Source organism: Lynx canadensis, chromosome B2 (assembly GCF_007474595.2).
Source record: "Lynx canadensis isolate LIC74 chromosome B2, mLynCan4.pri.v2, whole genome shotgun sequence".
In the NCBI taxonomy this organism is placed as follows: Eukaryota; Metazoa; Chordata; class Mammalia; order Carnivora; family Felidae; genus Lynx; species Lynx canadensis.
This window is the reverse complement of record NC_044307.1, coordinates 126,214,573-126,238,157: the sequence shown is the minus strand read 5'-3', so window position 1 is coordinate 126,238,157 and position 23,585 is coordinate 126,214,573. Positions and strand designations below refer to the sequence as shown.

The window sequence follows — 23,585 nt, the reverse complement described above, 5'->3', positions numbered from 1 at the left end:
CTTGAGTCTGTATTATGTTATTTTTTTCAAGGCAGACCTTAGTTCTACACTTGAAAATACAAATTTTCAAAAATCAGAGTTTTGTGTTGTAATGAAATCTGCATGACATGAGAAAAATGGGCAAAAACTAACTGACCCCATAAAGCAAGATTGAGAGCCAGAATGTCAATAGTCCACTGAAAACAGAAGCTACTTGAAAAAACACGGACACTCTTCAGACTTAATGATTCAATCTAAAAATAATAGACTGATCACTTCATTCAGGCTGCATGGGTTTCCTTAATTACAGCGCAAGCCTCTAGCAGTGTGCCTAATTTGATTACACACAGACACTAGTTTCATTCAACAAAGCAAGATGCAGCACTCTCCAAGATAATACCGCATGCGTCCACAGTCTCCTTTCCAGCTGAAGATCTTAAAGCTTTTGACAAACAATAATTAATTAGACATCAGTATTCCTGTGAGATAGTTATTGTCACATGTGTTTAAAAGGAGATACTTTAAGAAGCAGAGAGATTAAGATCACTGCCGCGTTTGCACAACAGAGTTGGGAAGGAATATGGCTCTGCACATTCCAGATGGTTTTTTGATATCTGGGAAATGGAAGGCCAGTGTGATGAACTATAACTCTCAAATCACAAGGTGTAGGAGAAGGACTCCTGGCATCTCTTCAATCATTGCACTAGGGACAATCGGAAACGCGGGGTACATGGCAGCCTGGGGATGGGAGCATCATTCTCAACTCAAGATACATATTCAAGTCAATAGCACCCTGCGTTTACCTAAGTCTGGCTTTCAGTAGTGTTGCATTGTAAGGAGATAAAAATTAAATCAGATACAGTGGAAAGAAAGATATATCAACAAAGATATTTAAAGAATGAAATGGGGGGCGCCTGGGTGGCGCAGTCGGTTAAGCGTCCGACTTCAGCCAGGTCACGATCTCGCGGTCCGTGAGTTCGAGCCCCGCGTCGGGCTCTGGGCTGATGGCTCAGAGCCTGGAGCCTGTTTCCGATTCTGTGTCTCCCTCTCTCTCTGCCCCTCCCCCATTCATGCTCTGTCTCTCTCTGTCCCAAAAATAAAAATAAAAAAAACGTTGAAAAAAAAAAAAAAAAAAAAAAAAGAATGAAATGGGGTGGCTTGGGCTCTTTGGGTAGCATTCAAAGACAGAATGATGGAAGTGGCAAAGACCCTGTACCTACAGGGTCCACGCCCTCACTAACAGCTTCCAGTTGCGGACAATGAAATATCATTATTATGCCAGGACTTGTGCTAAGTGCCTTACATAGGTCATTTTATCTAATTTTCAGAATAACCTTAACAAGGGTTAACACCTCCATTTTATTGGTGAATAAACTGAGACTTGGCAATCCTAATCAGTTGCCCACGGTGTAATGTTGCACAGGCAACAATTAGCTCTGGAGCATTTGTCTTTACTGAATTTTTGTCTGGTTGTTCTATCAACTGCTGAGGAAATCTCCTAGTATAATTGTGGAATTGTCTACTTATCTTTTTAATTATGTAAATGTTTGCTTCATGTTTTTGAAGTATTCATATGATGTGTATGCACATTTATGATTGTTTTTTATTAAAAAAATTTTTAATGTTTACTTATTTTGGAGAGAGAAAGACAGACAAAGCATGAGTGGGGGAAGGCAGAGAGAGAGGGAGACACAGAATCCAAAGCAGGCTCCAGGCTCTGAGCTGTCAGCACAGAGCCTGATGCTGGGCTCAAACTCGCAAACTGTGAGATCATGACCTGAGCCAAAGTAGAGCACTTAACCGACTGAGCCATTCAGGTGCCCCTCACATTTATGATTGTTATGTCTCCTTGATAAATTGACTGTTTTATCATTATGAGATGTCCTTTGGTAATAATTGTTATCTTGATGTCTATATTATCTGATGTTGACATAGCTCCTCCAGTTTTCTCTTACTGTTTGCATGGTATATCTCTTTCCATGCTTGTTTCTAAGCCTGTACCTTTGTATTTAAAGTGAGCCTCTTGTAGACAGTATATAGCTGGACCTTACTTATTTTCATTCTTACAATACCTCACTTTTAGAGTACCAGTCCATTAACATACAATGTAATTGGTCATGTGGTTGGATATACTTTTACTATTTTATTATTTATTTACTATTTGTCATCTCTGCTTTAGGGTCCTCTGTTCTTTTCCTGCTTTCCTTTGGATTATTCGAATATTTTTAATAAAATCCCGTTCTAATTTACCTCTTGGATTTTCAGTTATACTTCTTTGTATTTTCAGTGGTTGCTCCATGATTACTTATACATTCTTAACTTTCCACAGCCTACCTGGAGTTAACACTGTTATCTTTTCACATAAGGTGTAGAAACACTGCAACCTAAATTGGTCCATTTACTGCCCCCCACCTTCAAACTATAATTGTTATGTGTATTGCATTCACATACATTGAAAAAGCCCATGAGGTACTATTATCATTTTTATTTTAAATGATCATATGCATTTTTTAAATTTTTTTTTCAACGTTTATTTATTTTTGGGACAGAGAGAGACAGAGCATGAACGGGGGAGGGGCAGAGAGAGAGGGAGACACAGAATCGGAAACAGGCTCCAGGCTCTGAGCCATCAGCCCAGAGCCCGACGGGGGCTCGAACTCACGGACCGCGAGATCGTGACCTGGGTGAAGTCGGACGCTTAACCGACTGCGCCACCCAGGCGCCCCTCATATGCATTTTTTAAAAAATTAAAGGCAAAGGGGCGCCCGGGGGGCTCAGCCCATTCAATGTCCAACTCTTGATTTCAGCTCTGGTCATGATCTCATGGTTGTGAGATCAAGCTCCACGTTGGGCTCAGTGCTGAGCATGGTGGCTGCTTGGGATCTTCTCTCTCCCTCTCTCTCTCTGCCCCTTCCCTGCCCCTGCTCTCTCCCAAAAGAAAGAAACATTAAAAATAATAATCATAAATAAAATAACATAAAAATTAAAGGTAAAAATTGTTTTTTACTTACTCATATATTTAAATTTTGGACATTTTTTATTCTTTCTGAAGCTTCAACTTTCTGTCTGCCATCATTCCCTTCAGCTTGAAAACCTTCCTTTACTATTTCTTGCCATAGAAGTGTGCTGGCAATTAATTCTCTTATGTATTTATCTTTAATCTTTAAAAATGTCTTTATTTTGTTTTTATTTTTGAAGGTTATGGTTATTGGATATAAAATTCTGGATTGGCAAGATTTCCCTGTTTTTCTTCTCTTTCTTTCTCTCAGCCTTTTATAGGTTCTATATTCTGTAATCTAACCTCCCATAGTTTCTGATGAAAATCAACAATAATTTGAATTGCTGTCCCCCAGTATGCAATAGTGCCATTTATCTCTGGCTACTCTCAAGGTTTTTCTACTGATCATTGGTTTTTAGAGTTTTGACCACTTTATATGCTGAGCTACAGTTTTCTTCATATTTATCCTATTTGGAATTTGTCAAGCTTCTCTGCATCTGTAATTTATGTCCTTTACCAATTTTGGTAAAGTTTCAACCATTTTTCTTCAAGTATTTTTTATGTTTCATTCTCTCTCCTTTCCTCCTAAGGTTCTAACCTCATATGTGTTCAACCTTTTGCTATTGTCCCACACACGTTCCTTGGTCTCTCTTCATGTTCTTCACCAATCCTTTTTCTTCTAGCTTCAGATTAGATCGTTTATATTGGTCTAGCTCCCATTCACTGATTCTTTCCTCTGCCATCTCCACTCTGCTCTAAGTCTGCCCAGTGATTTGTGAATTTCATATTTTGTAACTTTTAACTGCAGACTTTCACTTGGTTCTTTCTTATAGATTTTTTTCTGTCTTAGATTTCCTATCTTTTCATTCATTAAGATAATACTTTCCTTTATAATCATTAAGCATACTTATAACACCTGTTTTTATATTCTCCCTTGCTAATTCCACATCTGGGTCATTATGGAATAGGCCTCCTCCGATTATCTTTTCTTATGAGAATGGGTCACATTTTCTTAGTTCTTCATATATGTAGTCACTGTAGACTATACTCTGGATGTTGCAGCTGTTGTGTTGTGTAGCATATAGATTCTACTATACCCCTTGAAGAATGTTGTTGTTGTTGTTGTTGTTTTAGGCAGGCAATTAACTTGATTAGAGTCAAATTGCAAATTCTCACTCTTGGGCAGCAGCTCAAACTCAGTTCATTTCTTTTTTCTTAATTAGGCTGCTTTGAGTCTGCCCTGCACATGTGTGGTTCAGGGTCAGCCAAAGATTTGGGCAGAATTTATTCACAGAATTTAAGGCTCTCTCTCTGACTCTCTCTTTTTCGGGAATCTCCTCTCATCTTTCTTTTCTGTTTTTTTTTTTTTTTTTTTAGTCTTTTTTAATGTTTGTTTATTTTTGAGACAGAGGGAGACAGAGTGCGAGTGGGGGAGGGGCAGAGAGAGAGAGAGAGGGAGACACAGAATCTGAAACAGGCTCCAGGCTCTGAGCTGTCAGCACAGAGCCTGATGTGGGACTCAAACCCACAAACTGTGAGATCATGACCTGAGCCGAAGTCAGACACTTAACCGGCTGAGCCACCCAAGTGTTCCTCCTCTCATCTTTCAGTGGCTGTAGTTGCCCGTAACTCTTCATTCCTCGGACCAGAAACATGGTAGGTAGGTTTTCGATGAGAATTTTACCCATCCTATGCAACTGCCAATTTCAGTCTTCATTCAAGCTAAAAGCTGTTTTAAAAAATTGAGAAACTTACAGTATACTATTTTTTACAGGGGTCAGCTTCCCTCTAGCATCTGCCTGATTCTATCTTCAGTTCTCCAGTGTTTCTAAGTAGTTGTTTCTTGCATCTTGTCCAGACCTTATAGTTATTATCTGTAGAAGGGTCAAAGTGGTATGAGCTTCCTTAGCCATACTAGTGAAACAACCTAAGTATATCTACATCTAAAATCCATGTGCTGAGAGCTTGGGAAGATATAGAAAAAGAATGCATGCCAGGCTCTTCCCACCAAAAAAACTTAACTATTTTTTTTAATGCTTATTTTTGAGAGAGAGAGGGTGAGCAGGGGAGGGGCGGGAGGGGGCGGGGAGGACAGAAGATCTGAAGCAGGCTCGGCCCTGATAGCAGCAAACCCAATGTGGGACTCAAACACATGAACCATGAGATCATGGCCTGAGCTGAAGTCAGACGCTCAACCAACTGAGCCACCCAAGTGCCCCTAACTATTATTGCTCTTTATTAAAATTGATTCTTCAGTGAATCAAAAAAAAAAAAAAAACCCACAAAAGCTCATAATTTAGAATAATTTAGAAAAAGACGAGTGAAGTTCTGAGACATGGGTTTATTTCAACAAAATATTCATATATTTGAAGCAATAAATGTGAACTTCAAACTATACTGAGAAAGAACTGTCCACTAAGAGATGGCTAAGTGTTTCAGGAAACACGATTTTAGTAAATGAATAAGTAAGATTGGTTATAAGAATATCACAGAATTTTAAGTGGAAAGGACTATAGGACTCATCTAGTGCAAGTTACTCATGTCTGTATGTAAATTATTAATTTATTGGTTCATTGAATAAACACTGACTACTTATGAAGGATGTGCCAGAGCATAGCACCAGTTCTGAGATGCACAGTGATGCTTGCAAAGTCTGTTTTCTTAGCTATTTCAGACTTTGCCTCTCAATCTTACTGGCATTACTAATTTCCACTTTGAATTTCCACTTTGAAAATTTTACCTCTGACACCGTCCAAAAATTATTACAAATTCTTTATCATAGAATCAAATTTTATAAAATTTTGCTAGACTTATTTTTCTCTCAAAAGAAACTACTACAAAATGCAAAATGCTATTTTTGGGGCCAGGATTAGGTGCTATGATGGTTTGACCTGTGTTTAATACCACCCTAACACCCACACCTTCTTTCGGTAGCCAGTTGCCAGTGACAAGCTCAGACTTGCTGACTATCACGGGATGGTTCTTTCATTTACTCGTTCATTAATGGATGGAATACAAATGCAAATGGCATTCAGATCATAGTCTGTAGTTCTAGAACTAGGAACCCGTTGACCTCTAAGCTAATCTGGAGCAGTAAGGAGACAATCACTATCATAGGTATATTCGGTGACTCTTAGCAGCTGGCCATAATCGTTCTTAGTGACATATATATAGTAAGCGCTAGCCTACAAAGTTCAGGGAAATACCTCAGTTAATTTCCTCAGATTAAGAAGGGTAGGTATTTCCTATAATAATCCTAAAAAGTTGTCATTCAATGTTTACACCATGACTTATTTATGATTCAGATATCAGGAATTCTATAAGAGTTGGAGAATATGTTAATATTGTAGCGTAAAAAGGACACTTACTGATAAATTCCTATATTTCCAGAGCATAATTTTTAGCATCCGTTTTTATTTTGATCACATTATTCAACTATTATAAAAAAAGATTTGCACAATTCCTTCTATTTAAATCATTATTTCTTTTTAAAATTCCTATTACATAATTTGATCATGGGAGGCAACTAAATGTAGTATAATTTTACTTGCCAACCATGAACAAGCTCTCATAATAACAATTAATCAGAAGTGAAAGGCATCCTAAAATGTCTGGATCACTTTTCAGCAGTGTCTCTATCTTTGGTATGATAGAGCAAGATTAAACCCTTTGATTCTAAAAGAATGAGAGGAATCATCACAAAGCAAACAATTCTCAATATAGATATGGGGGAAATTTGGGCACATTGTTGATAGTTAGCAATGAAGGCAAAGTTTGGATTTAGGAGAAAAGAGAACAGAAATGATATAAAAGTTAATTTCCAATTCTTACATGTTAACAAAGCGGAAGAGGGGAAAATTAGATGTTTCATTTGAGAGTTAAAAAAGATTTGAAACATAATATTGCTTTCAGATTCAAAATTTACATTGAACATCTCAATTACCCTATGTGACACATGGACTGATTGTTCTTTCAGAAATAAAACATCCAGCAAATTTTCTAAGATTGCTTTTTACATTCTTGAATTGCTGTAATTGATCTATAGCCATCTTTGCTTCCTTTTCAAGCTTTTTGATAAAGTTTTTCTTACTAAGAGAAAGTTTGCATTGCGATCACTTCTATTTACAAAACTTGGGTAACACAATTATGCAGTTAACATGCTGTAGTTTTTTTTATAGAGGAATATAAGATCTATTATTCTTCTTTCTGCACCAAACCAAGGAAACACAGGATCTGTCTCATCAATCAGTAAAGCCGAGTGGCCTTTTTTCCAGGCCACAGACGAGAAATCAAAACCATGTTACTATGTGTTTGTTAGGAATCGCTACAGCTTATGCACTCAGCAGGAGACCCGTCATCTTTTAAAACAAGCCTATTCATCACCAACTATCAAATTCAAGGCCCTCATTGCACCTGCTCTGAGTGACTGTGTATTTACAACTGAAACCTTTGCTCACACATTTATTTTGGGGCTGAGCAAGGTTAGCTCCAGAGAACTGAGAAAAAAATGTCCTGCTTACCCTACACACTAACCTCCTTTTATGGACCTAACCCTGCGTTCTATAAACCCAGGTGCATGCAAACCAGCATAACAAAAGACCTTGCTTTTTATCCACAGGAGGAAACCCTTCAGAGGGCACGTGAGGAAGAAGAGAAAAGGAAGGAGATCACAAGTCATTTCCAGACTACTCTGACGGATATCCAGGCCCAGATTGAACAGCAGAGTGAGCGAAACATGAAGCTGTGTCAGGAGAACACAGAGCTTGCAGAGAAACTGAAAAGCATCATTGATCAGTATGAGCTCAGAGAGGAGGTGAGAAACACATCAAACAACTTAGGGGCACTATATATAGATCCAGATCTGGGCTGTGAAGGTGGAGAACTTGGTAATAAGAAAATTATGGCCAGCCCTCTCAATTGATTAGTATTTAGGATCAGATGTCTTTTGGTAGCCAAAATTAAAACAGGAGGTATTGCAAAATACCTGGCTGAAAGTCATACGGGATTTCTTCAAAACTGGAATCATTGCAGAGCAAAGCAATAAATAGGAAGTAGTAGGCCATCAGCACAGTTATCCTTGAAAACAGCATTTGTCGATTTTAAAAAACATTGTCTATAGAGCCAAGAAATATCTCACACACTCCTTCTTAAGAATCATCATGTCATGGAAATGAAGGGTCTGTATTCTATATGCTCCACAAGCCAATAATAGTATTAATGATGTAATAATTATAATATTAATGGTATTATTTATTCAGTGCTGAATTGGTGCCAGGAAAGGTGCTGAGTACTGCACTTTACATACAATATGTCATTACATTGTCTCAACAACCTTATGCCCTAGATAATACCCTATTACCCACATTATATAGATGGGAGGCATAGGCTATGAGGTTAATCACCTACCCATTGTCACAAAAGCCAAAAGAGTTTTGCTTTCAATAGCTTACATTAGGGAGACTAAAAGGGCCTTTTATTATTTCAAAGTTATATCTGGATATTTAATACATTTTGAAGACTTCTGAGGTCCTCTCAAGATCTTTATATATATTATTTTCCTCTTCCCACCCAAATATTAAAATGTCTGCCTTAAATGTCACATAATATAATCAGAGTGGCTCTGTTGGCAACATGAGGATTTTATCAAGAAAAAAAACTGAGCCAGTAGCACACAGAAGCAGCAGTTAGATAAGTTGAGGAAACCCCTTACAGTAAACCAAAATGCCGTGTTACGGTTTTGTCTTATCACTAAGATCAATCCTACACCACGTGGGGAGGCTCAGGAAGAAAAAAAAGGGAGGAAGATAAAAAAAAAAAAAAAAAAAAAAAAAAAATCCATACTCTTCAGAGGGATCCCAGAGAAGAACAGAATAGACCCAGTAGACCAGTTGTACATTCTTGGGATTGGTTCTAGATGAGCCCCAAGGCTAGAATTCCTTGCATCCTCTTGCCGATTACACTTCCTAATGACTAAGAAATTTGCTGCACTAAAGTAGAATTGGAAGCTTCTCTTCACTAAGCCAGTTGAGAGGTCAAAAGAGGTAGAGGAGGAAGTAGCAATTTGCATATCAATTCACCTGTGACCCTTAGCCTTGTTTTGCCCAGCATCCAACAGAGTTGAAGTGGGGGGCTCCCCACCCAGTCCCAGACTCTGGGCTACATGCTGGTACCCCAGAGCTGCCTCACAACCCTTGAGACAAGAATGTGGAAGAGAATCCACTACAACAAATTGTATTAATGTGATTGAAGGTGGTTTTATATCTATAGATCTCACCAAGATACTGAGTGATGGTGCCATAGCCCTTCCTTGCAGTATGCATCACCTTGCTATCTAGCATCATAACTAACCTTGGTATCTAGTCGTTGCTAAATTCAGAAAAATAATGTTGGGAGCTTCTGGGGTTAACATTACTGAACTCTGGCACCTCTGCCTTTTGCAGCCACCTTTGCATAATGCAAAATGCAGGGGACTGCACCAACTTATGACTTTTATATAGAGCCATAAGTGATGCCAATGCATTTATCACCCCCCCCCCCCCGGGTTTTAAATCCTGAAACCCGGAAAACATGTGTGTCGATACTATTTTTTTTTATTGTACGTTATTCAGCACCAATAATAAGCCAAGCTTGACATGTGCAATTTATTTTTCCTTAGCATCTGGACAAAATATTTAAACACAGAGAACTGCAGCAGAAGCTGGTGGATGCAAAACTGGAACAGGCACAAGAAATGATGAAGGAAGCAGAGGAGAGACACAAACGCGAGAAGGAATATGTACTTATCATTTAGTCAATGTGCTTGTGTGGTCTGCCTGGGGGTCAGGACCCCCTGAGAAAGTTGTTTTTGATCATAGACACAGAGCACTAGACCGATGGGGAGAACCTGGGCTTCCCTGGAGAACTACACTGGCCAGCCAGTAGAAGGCACTGTACCCACATGGTTTTTTACATAAAATAGTCATGCACCCATTCAACAAATCTTTTTCAAGCACCTGCCCTGTGCTAAGCGTCACCCGGGGCACCGGGGTTGAGCAGTGAACAAGACCAAAAAGGCCGTGTCCCGGCATGGAGACTAGAATCTAACTAAGAAAAGACAGGCAATAAGCAAGGAAATGAACAAAGAAGTAAAATTTCAGATAATAATAGGTGCTAGTAGAGAAATAAGGAGGAACTGCAAAGGGGCAGAAGGAGGGAGAGGCTACATTAGACTGGGTGGCCAGGATGCCTCCCAGAGGGGAGGATGCTTGAGCTGAGCCCTGCCTAGTGACAGGGAGGCAGAGAGGAGGCCTCCAGCAGCAGTATCTGTAGCTGCAATAAAGACCCTGATGCTGGAACTAGCTTGGGGTCCCCCAGATACAGAAAAATGTCACAGTAGCAAAAGCATGTAGACCCAGGAGGAGAAAGATTCCAAATGAAGTTGGAGACATAAGCAGGGGCAAAATTGTGTAGCTTTATAGGCTTGGGAAAGTAGTTTGGATTTTATTCTAAAAAAAATTTTTTTTTTAACGTTTATTTATTTTTGAGACAGAGAGAGACAGAGTATGAACGGGGGAGGGCCAGAGAGAGAGGGAGACACAGAACCGGAAGCAGGCTCCAGGCTCTGAGCCATCAGCCCAGAGCCCGACGCGGGGCTCGAACTCATGGACCGCGAGATCGTGACCTGAGCTGAAGTCGGATGCTTAACCGACTGAGCCACCCAGGCGCCCCTGGATTTTATTCTAAATATACTGAGAAAGTCTGGGTAGTTTTAGCTAAGGAAGTAACATGATCTGCCTTGTATCTCTAAACGATGACTCTGGCTCCTGGGTGGAAAGTGAACTAAAAGGGGACAAGGAGTCTACTGCAGCAATCTGGAGGAGACACGATGATGGCTTGGCTTGGGGACATGGCAGTGGATAAGGAGAACTGGACATGGACAGAAGTTACGTTTTCAGTACAAAACCAACAGTCTGAAGATGGTGGCAGTGAGGAAAGGGAAGAGTCAAGGATGACTCCTGAGTTTTGGAGTTTAAGAAACTGAGTGGTGGCTTTTAATGACATCTCATTAACCCCAAACCTTCTGAGCCAGCTGTAGGGCCCGTCTCCAGATGAGAGAATTGAGGCTCAAAGAAGATATACCACTTGTTTAAGGTCACACACTGCTAAGTGACGGATATGTGTTGGTCACACTGCCCAACACATCACATCTCCAATGTGTCTGTCTCCAAAGCCCAAGCTCTGTGATAATACATCACACTCAGACATGTGTTTCAGAGGCATGAGTCGAAGTGTGCGTCTGCTGCTGGGAAAAGGGATTTAAAATGCAATCAATGGACTAATCATGCAAATTTGGCCATTTAGTAATTGATCACAAACTTTGCAATTACCGAAAATCAGACTAGAAGAGCAATTTAATAATAACTATGGTTATCACACATGGCAGCAAAAGGGCGAATTTTGGAGAACATAACCTGGTGGACATTGGATAATCTCAAAGCAGAAGCCCATGCGCTCTTAATAAAAAGATTAAGTTGTTAAATCCATCTACAACCTACCTCTCAAAATAAGAAAGCATTTAATTATTATTCAGAATTCAAGAAAACAGATACCCCACTATTGGCATAATTACCCTGTCAGGCAAAATATGCTTCCTATAGGATATCATTACATTTGGCACATAACACATGAGACATGACAGAGGAATAACTAGGCAGAGATTCATTTGAAAGAGAGTAGGGGTCGTTTTGAGGTGACCCAGCCTTAGCAAGAAGTTAACACACTCCCCTATTTTTCTACCCTGGTTTAGCAAAACAGCAGATTTAAGTAAAAAAAAAAAAAAAAAAAAGAAGAAAGAAAGAAAAAAAATTAGCCCCCTCAGTTCTTCAAAGACGGCCACCTACCCAGATTCCAGCTATGATGCTTCTTTTTGAAAGTAATGAAACAGCAAATCGGAGCTGGAGGGTTCCTTCATCCCAAGCAGAACAGGCAGCCATCTTCCTCTCTCGGCCAGGGAACCACCCACCACAACTGGCCTCCTGAGCCTGCTTAGTGAAGAACGTGCCACATGCTCAGATGGCCAGAGGGGACCCTACAGGTCTTGTAGTCCACAGCTGCCTCAGACCTCCATGGGGTGGGTCTTGGCGCTTCTATAACAATGAACTTTCACCGTTCTCTGGGAGGCATGGAGGAAGAGATACAACCCATTTTCACAAATGGAGGCGTGAGCCATGAGAAAAAGATAAACTTGGATAAGAAAAGAGATGCCTCCAAGTTTTTTTATGTAATGATTTTATCATTTTTTGTTTTGATTACCAAAAAAAAATGGGCATTTTTTTAAATAGGCATAAAGAAAAAATATATGTCAGTCAATCTTCAAAACCACTAGAAACTTTTTTTTTAATGTTTATTCATTTTTGAGAGAAAGAGAGAGACAGAGCACAAGCAGGGGAGGGCAGAGAGAGGAGACGTAGAAACCGAAGCAGCCTCCAGGCTCTGAGCCGTCAGCACAGAGCCCAACACGGGGCTTGAATTCACAAACCATGAGATCAAAGTTGGATGCTTAACTGACTGAGCTGCCCAGGTGCCCCTAGAGTAGAAACTTCTTAAACTGATGGCCACCTACTTGACTAATCAGATTAACTCATGATGTCCACCATTCTGTCTGTAAACACACTAACAGATCCCTCAGTATGTTGAATACTGTGACTTGACAGCTACTCCAGTGTCTACACATGGGTTCCCAAGTTAAGGAAGATGGCGCTGACCACAAATCAGCTCTTCGCACCCAAACCTTTTCTTTCAGTTATCCTTGATTTTGTGTTATGAAAACCGACAGAATGATGTAGAAACTGATGAAATGTAAGTGTGAAAAGAAAGAACTGTTTCCATGAAAATGATGCTTAATGCTTTGAAATGCCAAATAGCACAAAACAATTGTCAAGTTAGATGGGAGTAGCTATAAAGGACTTGGAGAAAGTGGTAAAACTCTAGAGAATTATCCAATCAAGCTTCTTCACAAATAATCTTAAATCTTTAGGTTTTAGTACTATTGTTTAAAAAACTAATGTATATACAACAACAAAAAGCTTCTCTGAATGCCAGTCAGAAGACCCATACCCAAGGGTGGCTCAGTTGGTTAAACATCCGACTCTTGATTTTGACTCAGGTCAGGATCTCACAGTTCATGAGATTGAGCCCCGCATCAGGCTCTGTGCTCATGACACAGAGCCTAAGATTCTCTCCCTCCCTGCCCCTTCCCTCCTCACACACTCTCTCTTGCTCTCTCTCACTAAATAAATAAATAAATAAATAACTTAAAAAAAAAGAAGACCCATACCCCAAACAAAGACCATAGCTTTATATAAAAATCAATAAGTAAACATACATCTTAAGTTCAAATAACATGTTTTACATATGTGTGTGTCATATTTATGTCTAGAACAACATTTTCAATTTAACCTGTCAGCTTCCAGTTCTGATTATCTTTGATATGAGAGCCTTGGTTGTATTTGAAAGGCTGCCTCGTGGAAGAGGAATGAGACTTCTTTTGTAAATCTTATACAAGATTTGGAATAATAGGTCAAGTTTGTAACTCAGTGTTTCTCAAAATATAATCCATGGACCACCAAATCCCAAACCATCTTGTTTATTTGCTCTAACTACAGACTTGAATCACACCTATACTTCCTACCTTACATTCTTTGAGAGGGATCTGCATTTTAACATGCTCCTTAGGAGACGCTGGTGCATGCTATGGTGGAGAACTGTGGTCTAGGAGAATAACCTTGAGTTCAACATAAAGCAACAGTTGCTCACAGTAATGATCTGGCAGGGGGAGGGGGGGGTCTGGAAATGTTCAAGCAGGGACTGAATGATGACTGAACAGGATTGCTAGACTTTTCCAGAATTTGGTGGGAGGTTAAATTTTGTGTGATTTATGCTTGGGTTGAAGATTATTTTTCTCTTTTATCCCTAAGAACCACAAATCTTTAGTTGAGAATCCAACTTTTTAGATGCTGTTTTCTTAGCTTTCTTAGATACTTTGCCAAGCTCCCAAAAAACGACTTCAGAGGGTTAATTAGCAAGTTATTCCATTTCATCCACAAATTATAACCAAATGGTAACGTAAAGAGCAATCTGACAATCTTTCCACGTGTTCTCTCTTCTCACAGTTGCTGAACCAGGCAGCAGAGTGGAAACTTCAAGCCAAAGTGCTGAAGGAACAAGAGACAGTCCTGCAGGCTCAGGTGAAATGGGGGGTTGCGGGGGGACAACCATGCATGGGGTGTGCTCTCCTTGTTGCCACATTAACACGCTGTGAACCAAAGGTACTCTCCACCAGGCCTTAACATGTGGCGGGGGCGAGGGGAGCAGGAGTTAGCAATGAAGAATAACTTCATATTTATTATTTTAAAGTAAAAATAAAAGCACCACATTATACCTGAGAAAAATAAATGGTCCGCAACAACAACATCGAGTCAAAAGGTTTGCTGACATACGAATGAGGGCACCCGACGGGCAATCGGAATGAGTTGGTGTCCTGGTTCCTGCCTATCTGTTCATAATATGTCATCTCTCTCTCTCTCCTCCCCGTGATCCTATTAAAGTAAGAATAAAATGTGAACGGATCACATGCGCCATCTAGAACTCTCAATACTGAAAGTATCCTTACCTATTTGATATTATTTATAATCAAAAAAAATGAGGAAGATAAAGTCAGCACCAAAGTTCTTGTGCTATCGGAGGTTGGCCTTGTCGGTGATAAATGACTAGGGATGATGGACAAGTAGGGAACAGTTTTGATCTGGCTTTGTGATGTCATGTGTGTGTTTTGATTAGACTACAAGAATTCATATTTCAGACTCAAAGATAAAAAGCCTCGTGCGACAGACGACTCTATCCATCCCTCCCTTACCCTTGGGGCTCTGCCCCTTCTGGCAAAAGTTGCCTGTCGGGTTCTGGGTTAGGCATCCTAGGTCTGAGCCAGAGAGAGAGACACTAGCGCCCCTGCTGGGAGAAATGCGCCAGTGCTAAAGACACTGTAAAGTCACGTAGAGCAAATTCACAGAAAGTGAGGAAACCGGAAGCCTGGCGAGCTGGGCAGCTGTTAATTTAAGATTTGGATAATTCACTTGTAAATGTTTATGTGCTGACTGCTATACACTTGTTCACTGTAAAAACAAAAACAAAAACAAAAACTTTGTTCATTATATGAATGAACAAGTTCATTGAAAACTTGCTTGTGTGAATACTTGTTCATTTTTTACAAAGCATATGAGAAAAGATAAGACACTCACAAATAAATTTATTTGTGGGTAATAAAATCACAAATTATACCACTGCAGACAAAAATGCAGATCGCATTTTCATAGCTCACTTTCCTAATGCATAGTTTTTCCAGTGTGTGTCCCGAATGTATTGATAAATTGTTTTCCCTCAATAACATAAAATAACATATCAAAATCATTTGTAAATACTAACTACATAGAGATTTGAACCATGTTTCTTACTGTTAATAAAATCAGCAGGTCCAGAATTAAAAAACTAAAATCTAGAGTTACAAACTCAAGGTCATCCTTTAGGGAATCCCAGAACCATCACATCATGGTTGTGGGGTAGGCGGCAGGCAGCGGCCACTCTCTAAACAGAGGCAGGCAGGGGGAAAGGAGGTGTGACCTCACAGTCTTGAAGAGACTCCAGAGAATTGAGGCAGGGCTCCTGGCCCTATCTCTGTACTATTCTCAGCACAGAGCCTTGAGGGGTACAAGAGACAATATTTGAAGCTATTCATTGTTCATATCATCTATGACAAGCAATCTCTACTCCTCTCGATAAATGGTGATAATGAACTTGAGAAGAGTAGATTAATACCATTAGACATGGGGTTAGAGAGTCATTCATTCAGCTGGCGTCAGAATCTAGGCCTTAAATGACCTGTGGAATGAAACATAAGGGTATGATCCAATGCCACACCTCAAATTTGAAAAAGCATCTACCAGGAGTTTTTAGACTTGCCAATGTTCCTCATTCGTTCCTTGCTATTGACAGAGTCCAGAGACCAGGGTCAGGGTCCTGGCTCTTCTGCTCAGAATTTGTCTGACCTTGTGTAATTCATCGAAATCTCCCTAAACCTAAATTTCTTTGCCTGTAAAATAAGAATACTGTAATGCACCCATGATCCCAAGTTGGAGTTCTCTAACCTCTGGGAGGCTCATTACTTTTCAGTATTTCCAAAACATAACAGCATAACAGCAGCTACTATTTAAAATATAGTTGTTTTAGGGGGTGCCAGGGTGGCTCGGTCAGTTGAGCGCCCAACTTTTGATTTCAGCTGAGGTCATGATCCCAGAGTCGTGGGATTGAGCCCCGCATCAGGCTCCACACTATGCATGGAGCCTGCTTTGGATGCTATCTCCCCCTCTGTACCTCTTCCCCACTCGCACACACTCTCTAAAAATAAAAATAAAAAATGATAAAAGAAAATAAGATATAGTTGTTTTTGACATATCAGTTCTCACTCAGCAGCTATATGGCAGTTGTTCACATGTTTGGTTAAGTTTATAAAAGGAAAATGCGTTAATGGATATGTAAGATATGCAGTTTGCCTTCAAGTTCTGCATGCAAAGCACTTAGCCCCATACCTGGCCCATAATTAGCATAATTAATTCAACCAATATTTATTGAGCACCTACTCAGTGCTAGACAAGGTTCTAGGTGCTGGAGATAGACTAATCCATAAGAGAATCAAAAGTCCCTACCTAATTAAACACAGTGGTAATACTACTAATAAAAATGCTAACAATTCGTGTATGAGCTAATGTTACTATTATTTCATAGGTGAGGATCTACGTAGAGATATATGAGACAAAAGGAGTCTTTGGTTACAAAAAAGTTTATGAACCCCCGGAAAAGATGATCTCGAGACCTTGTGCAGCTCTAGTTCCTGAATGTAGACAGCTTCCAGAACAGAAGCAGTGTGGCCTAAGCTGGGCTAACCCCGCCTTTTCCTCCATTGCCTTGTTTTCTGTGGCGTGTGGCCCTCTCTGCAAGGACACCCCTTTGTCTCCTGTCTTCAAGGCACTTTTCAAAACTTCAACAATGACTTCAAGAAGAATATAGTAGCCCCCAAACCCTATGTATAAAAATGTTTAAAAATTCCTCTTGAAAACTGTCGATGTTGTAGCTTTAAAACCTTTAGACCTTGAAAAACAAAATCAATCACAGATTTGATTGCAGAGCACTTGAACCCTTCCTTCGGGTTTAGAACTGCTTTAAAGGAGTGGGGTGGTAGGAGGCAAGAGGGCTCAAGTCCCCATTTCCACGTTCTGAGCTAAGGAAATAGCAAGGACAGATTACGTTTAACTAGATGAAGTCACCTTCAACCATAAGACAACAGCTTGCCAGGTTGGGGCATGATTCTCACTTAGCAAAGAGATGTCTGGCTTTCAATTATACAAACCATGGCAACGGAGTAAATGTCAGAAATGATCAATGGAATACAATTGCCACTACAAATAGAGTGTTCACTGGATCGATAAGGATGAAGATGGTGGATGTGGAAAGTCAGCAATACCAACGCAGCCACGCAGCCACAAAAACACTGCCCAAGGGGAAAGATCATTGAGTAAATTTGGTTTGGCTTTATTCAGTTTTTTCTTTTTTCTCTTTCTTTTTCCTTTCTTCCTTTCTTTCTTTTTTCTTTCTTTCTTTCTTTCTTTCTTTCTTTCTTTCTTTCTTCTTTCTTCTTTCTTTCTTTCTTTCTTTCTTTCTTCCTTTCTTTCTTTCTTTCCTTCCTCTTTTTGGTAAATTAAGGACAGCAATCACAGCCTTTAAACCGGAAGTCCTCACCTTATGTATCTAGGATGAGAGGACATTACTCTGCAACTGCTATTATAATTGGACATGTTCCCAAATCAAATATCACAAGTTCGCTAAGACAATTCCTGGACACGCTTTTGTTTCCTGTATGCTGTGAACGTTTGTAATTAAAATTTGGTGCCCCATTAAAAGAACGTATGAGTCGCTCACCCACATAACAGTGAAAATGTTGCAGCAACTGTTGTGGTGACTCACCCTAGAACAGTCCGTTTCTATTTCTGCCTCTGGCAGGAGTACTGTGGATGACCTCTGGATGTCCCTTGCATGCTTCTCTGAAATACCAAAATAAGAGCAGGAATATGACACATGAAACCAAACATGCATCATGTCAGCGTGATAGTGAGAGGGAACATATACCAAACAAATATCCACAAAGTAAACAAGAAGTGTCCATTTTGAGTTAGCACAAGTAAAGAGTTTTAGAGTTGTTTACCTGAGACAAGCATAATCCACACAGGTTTTGCCACCTGCCACAAAGAGGTCAAATAGGAAGAAAGGCTGAGTATGAAAAACAGTACTTAGAAGGGGAAATGTGGAGTTACTGTTTCATGGGTAGAGACTTTCAGTTTTGCAAGATGAAAGGGTTCTGGAGATTGGTTACACGACAGTGTGGACCCAGTTAACAATACCGAACTGTACATTTAAAATAGTTGAGATGGTAACTCTTACATTACATGTATTTGCCCCAATTAAAAAGAAAGAACAACAGTGGAGAGAAGAAAAAAAACAAAAACAAAAAACAGTCACTAGAAAAAGGCCAGAAGAAGTGGTAATGAAATGAGACACTTCTTCCTGGCCCTCTGGGTGTGTCTGCCTTCCCCCATGCCACAAGAAAACATGAGGAAAGGAAACAAAACCTGCCCGATGTATACACCCAAAAGACCATTTTTGCCCAAAGGAAGGGGAGAAGCTGGCCGAGGTGGGCACGGTTGCTCCTGCTGATACTGTCAAGGTTGTGCCAGCAAGATGGGCTGTGCACGCGCCCACTCCTGCTCTGCCTGTCTGCAGCCTGCAACGACCCGGCTGCGTGAGCGGCTTTGAGAGGACCGGCTCCAGGGACGGTAGTATCTGCCACCCTCCCGTAACTCTGCAGGAATTCCCGAGAAGTGGGGAAAAGAAAGGAGAGAAAGTAAGAAAAAGCAACTTCACAGGATATGTAACCAAGAATGCAAATGAAGGTGGAGAGGATCAGCTGGGAGTAGCTGTCCTCACCCTGGACCACTAGATTATGTGCAGTAGTATAGATAGCCAGTCCAGTAGAAGTTTATCCTCAGATTAAGGACTTGACCTACTCAAGGGCCCTGAAATCAATTCAGTGGATCCCAGCCACTACTTCAAAAAAAGTGAAACAGAACTAAACAGAATATGTCAAGAGTGCGTTGTACATAATGAGTAAGGATTGTCTTATGCAGTGTGTGTGTGTGTGTGTGTGTGTGTGTGTGTGTGTAAAACCCTACTACACCTTCCTGGCCATGAACTCCCTGGTGCCCTTTTATTCAGTCTTCTTTCATCTGTGTGCCAAGGAATCATGAGAAAAAAAATGTAGGCCACCAGAGTTGCCCCCAAGCTCTGTCACATATGCATGGAACCAACATGTGATTTCAAAACAATACTCAGATGTTGTTTGACTTTTCTTTGGAAAATCTATCCTACAGAAAGGTTTTACATTATCATTCCGTTGTTCTTGTTTACTGCAGTGAAATCTCTGCTATTCTACAACATTTGAGAATGACCCCTTCTCGACCAGCAGATTTTCAGGGTTCTAGGGGTAGTCTGATTCCCATACTCTCTACCTCTCACCCCCAAGACCAGGAACTCTCCAGTCTACTGGCTTCCAGTTAGTAGATTTTCTCTTTCAAAAGGACAGTGTCCCAGGTACCACCAGCTAGTCATTTGGTGCCCATTTGAGGAGCTGGGGTTTGCTCCAGCATTCAACAGTACCAAATACTCATTCGAAAATGGAGGCTTTCCTAACATGTATCATCCATATTAAATCTCCACTCATAGCATGCTATTCTAAAATCATTTTTTAAAGCAAGATTGAATTAGTGTATTGCTGTCTCTAGCAATCAAGTACTTAACACACTCTCCTTCCCTGTCCTGCTTTATTCCTACTTCAAATTACCTTATTCCTTGGAATAAGGATATAGAGGTAGAAAGTACTCCTGAAGTGAACCACACGCTTGCCAATGCTAACCCATATGATGTTTTATACTGTGTGCATATTAGAAAAGGCATTCCTTCCTCGAGACTCATTCTTTCCATCTGTAGAAAATTCGTATAATAAACTGATTTTGATGAACAGGGACATTTAACTGCTATTGGCTATAACACTGTCTTCTAAACATACAAAACCAAATGGACTGAAATGTAAATGGTTGGTTGCTTAGCGTGGCACAACGGGTATGACTGCAGCCACCCATGTCGGGTCCACCTTTTCTACCACTTCTTTTCATTTCTCTACATTCTCACTTCTTTCAAGACCAAGTTCAAGGTTCGCCTTCTCCACAAAAACATGGCTTACGTGGTCACCTGCCATGCTCACTTGCTTCTCTGACTGACACCATCCTGAACAGACTTGGCACTTTGTAGTATTCCCTGTCCCATCGTCAAGTTGTCTTTGAGATTATCTTCCCATCACGTGTGCATGTCTCTCAGAAACAGTAGCCACATGTTCAATGCTTTGCACATAGAGTCAATGTGTATGTTCGGTGCTCAATAAAAGTGTGTTGGGAAAAGTTAGGCTGTAATGAAATGGTGATGACACATTTTCTTATTCCATTTTTTCTTTAAAGACGTACTTCAATCATACTCACTGACTTAGGGTGATGTCATAGTAAACAAAAGAACAGAACACATTGTTAACATTGTGTTGAGGATTCCTTTAAATCAACTTTCTTCTCAAATAATGAACGATGCCATGTTGTTTTGTTCTGGAAGCATGCTTAAAGCAGCTCTAAAATAGATGTACTTTCCCCCTTATTTACAGCTTACTCTCTATTCCGGAAGGTTTGAAGAGTTCCAGAACACACTGACAAAAAGCAATGAGGTGTTTGCCACTTTCAAACAGGAAATGGATAAAGTGAGTAGTACTTATCCCCCACAAAATACTGACATTTTCTATTTTGACAGGCAATTCTCCTTTGAGTTCATTTCTGTCACGTTAAGATCCTTTGGTGCATTTCATGAAGTAATGAAACATTTATACATGCAAATAAGATTTGGGTTGTGTTTTTTATTGGTAATTATCTGGTGAATTAATCTTACGAAGAGTCCAAAAAACACCAGGATCTATTTTCACCCTGAGAAAAAAGTATTTTCCTTTTCTAGTCCATGGAGAGCTAAGAAAAAAAAAAGACAAAAGCTAGCAATTTAACATTATGCTGTTTATACTGAAATTTTTAAAAATCTAATTTCTAAAGATTAAAAAAACAACTTTCATACAAATGTGCAACAGAAGAAGTTTAGAGTAGAAAATACCATTTCATATAATCCTTCTTCGAAGAGAATATATATAGTATGATATAATTGACAGAGCCTTGAATGAGAAGAAGGAAGCCTAAATTCAAATTCTGGGTGTGTTCTTCTCCTCATGTAGTTCTAGATGATCCACTTAACATCCCTCCAATTTTATTTTTCTTATCTATAAATTAACATACTATTTCCCTTGCCTAATACACAGATTGTAAAGTTCAAATACATGTTTTTTAATGTTTATTCATTTTTGAGAGACAGAGAGAGGCAGAGAGTGAGCGGGGGAGGGGCAGAGAGAGGGAGACAGAATCTGAAGCAGGCTCCAGGCTCTAAGATGTCAGCACAGAGCCCAAAGTGGGTCTCAAACTCACAAACCACGAGATCATGACCTGAGCGGAAGTCGGACGCTTAGCCAACTAAACCACTCAGGCGCCCCATATTAATATATTTTTAAAGGGTTTTAAACTTTCTTACACTCTTTTACAAATATAAGGTGCTAAATATTATTGGACATATGTTCAAAATTTATTTAATCCAGTGTTTTCCCAAAACAAAATCACCATCAGAATTGTGCTTCTTAATGGGCATAGGCATTAACTTTTTTTTTTTTAATTTTTTTTAATGTTTATTTTTGAGACAGGGAGAGACAGAGCAGGAACGGGGGAGGGTCAGAGAGAGAGGGAGACACAGAATCGGAAACAGGCTCCAGGCTCTGAGCTGTCAGCCCAGAGCCCGACGCGGGGCTCGAACTCACGGTCCACGAGATCATGACCTGAGCCGAAGTCAGACACTTAACGGACTGAGCCACCCAGGCGCCCCGGCATTAACCTTTTTTAAGTGCAAAAAGGATCCTTTTAAAACCACTGTCTTAAAATTATATGATAAATTTCACAATTCAGTGAACAAACATAAGTAGGTCAACACTTGTTAGAAGTTATAGCTTTCTCACTCTGGGATTGATCTATCCATTTTTAAAAACCTCTCTTCATTATAGAGTGTTAAGATTGGAATAAATATTAGAGCAAGAGAAGTGTTTTTATTTATTTCGAAATTACATAGTTTTAAGATTGGAATAAATAGTAGAATAGGAGTTTTAAATCTGGAGTTTATTTATAGACTTTTAAAGTTGACTCACAATTAGCAAAAAAAAAAAAAAAAAAAAAAAAAAAAAACAGCAAAAAAAAACGATGTGCATATTGCATTTCTTTGAGTATGGTCCCATCAAATCCTTAAAGGGGTTGATGACTTTTAAACTAAAACTACTAAACTTGGTTAACAAATGATCAAAATTAAAAACCATTCAAGGCTCACCTAGCTTCTCTATAAAGCCCAGGGGCTTAGCCCGAGCCCAGCCTCCTGCCTCCAAGTGTACTCAGCCTCAGGCAGCATGGCACAAAGCAGCAAGGGCCCAGGTATGGCTCATCCAGGGGAACACAACCTGATGATTACATTGCTGTCCTTTGCTGCATCCAAGCAGAGCAGAGATCCAACCGTTTCAGTTTCAAAAAAAGACGAGCTGCATTTTATCCACTTCTGTTCCCTCTACACCCAACTCCCCACTGATGACCGGCAGACGCTCTTCACACATTGCATTAAATGCAATGAAATAACTCTAGTTCTACTCTTCTGCTAACTCGCCTGAATATTCTTCCACCTCTCTGAGCGTCAGTTTCCTCAGTGAGAGTGGAGGTGACAACAGAACCTTCCTTATGGGACTGTTTCAAAGATGAAATGAATGATGTGTGTAATCACATTCTGTGACTCCCACCACACTCTACAAGTGTGAAGATTGAGAGGGAGCAGGAAGATGGCAATGGAGTAGGAGGACGCTAGGCTCACCTTTCCCACAAATACAACTAGATAACTATCAAATCATCCTAAATACCGCAGAAATTGACCTGAAAACTGGTAGAATGCACTCCACAACTAAAGGGAGAGAAGAGGCCAAATCAAAGATGGTAATAAACGCAAAGCCATCATTTGGGGGAGAAATAGATCACAGCTGCTATGGAGGAAAAGAAGCTGTGGTCTTGGAGAAGAGTGAGAGAGAGAGAAGTACACAGGGGAATACACAAGGAGAACATTTCCCCAAAGCCATTGGCTTGGAAAATGAAAGGGGCTGAATTTTGGACGTTCTTGTAACCAGCAGGTCTTAAAGCCTGGAGTTTTAAAGGTCAGTAGGCTTGGATAGGATAGAGCTGGAGGGTACTATACTGCTCCTGGAGAGAAGGTATACAAAAAACCTGTGGCAGACAATGTGGAAACAACTATCTGAAGA

General features: G+C 40.0%; 1 protein-coding gene and 1 long non-coding RNA gene across 3 annotated transcripts in view; one reads left to right on the top strand and one right to left on the bottom strand.

Annotated features, from left to right (window-relative positions):
* The window catches only part of LOC116738083, a 63,327-nt gene extending 41,728 nt beyond the window's left edge, over positions 1-21,599 (bottom strand). The window contains exon 1 of the long non-coding RNA XR_004343670.1: positions 18,029-21,599. This is a non-coding gene — a long non-coding RNA (uncharacterized LOC116738083). The remainder of the gene's footprint in view (positions 1-18,028) is intronic.
* Positions 1-23,585, top strand: part of TXLNB (taxilin beta) — a 51,717-nt gene that overhangs the window by 18,811 nt on the left and 9,321 nt on the right. For both annotated transcript variants that reach the window (XM_030316468.1, XM_030316469.1), the window contains exons 5-8: positions 7,596-7,790; positions 9,633-9,752; positions 14,128-14,202; positions 20,823-20,915. In XM_030316468.1, coding sequence (XP_030172328.1) covers positions 7,596-7,790; positions 9,633-9,752; positions 14,128-14,202; positions 20,823-20,915 — 483 coding nt within the window. The remainder of the gene's footprint in view (positions 1-7,595; positions 7,791-9,632; positions 9,753-14,127; positions 14,203-20,822; positions 20,916-23,585) is intronic.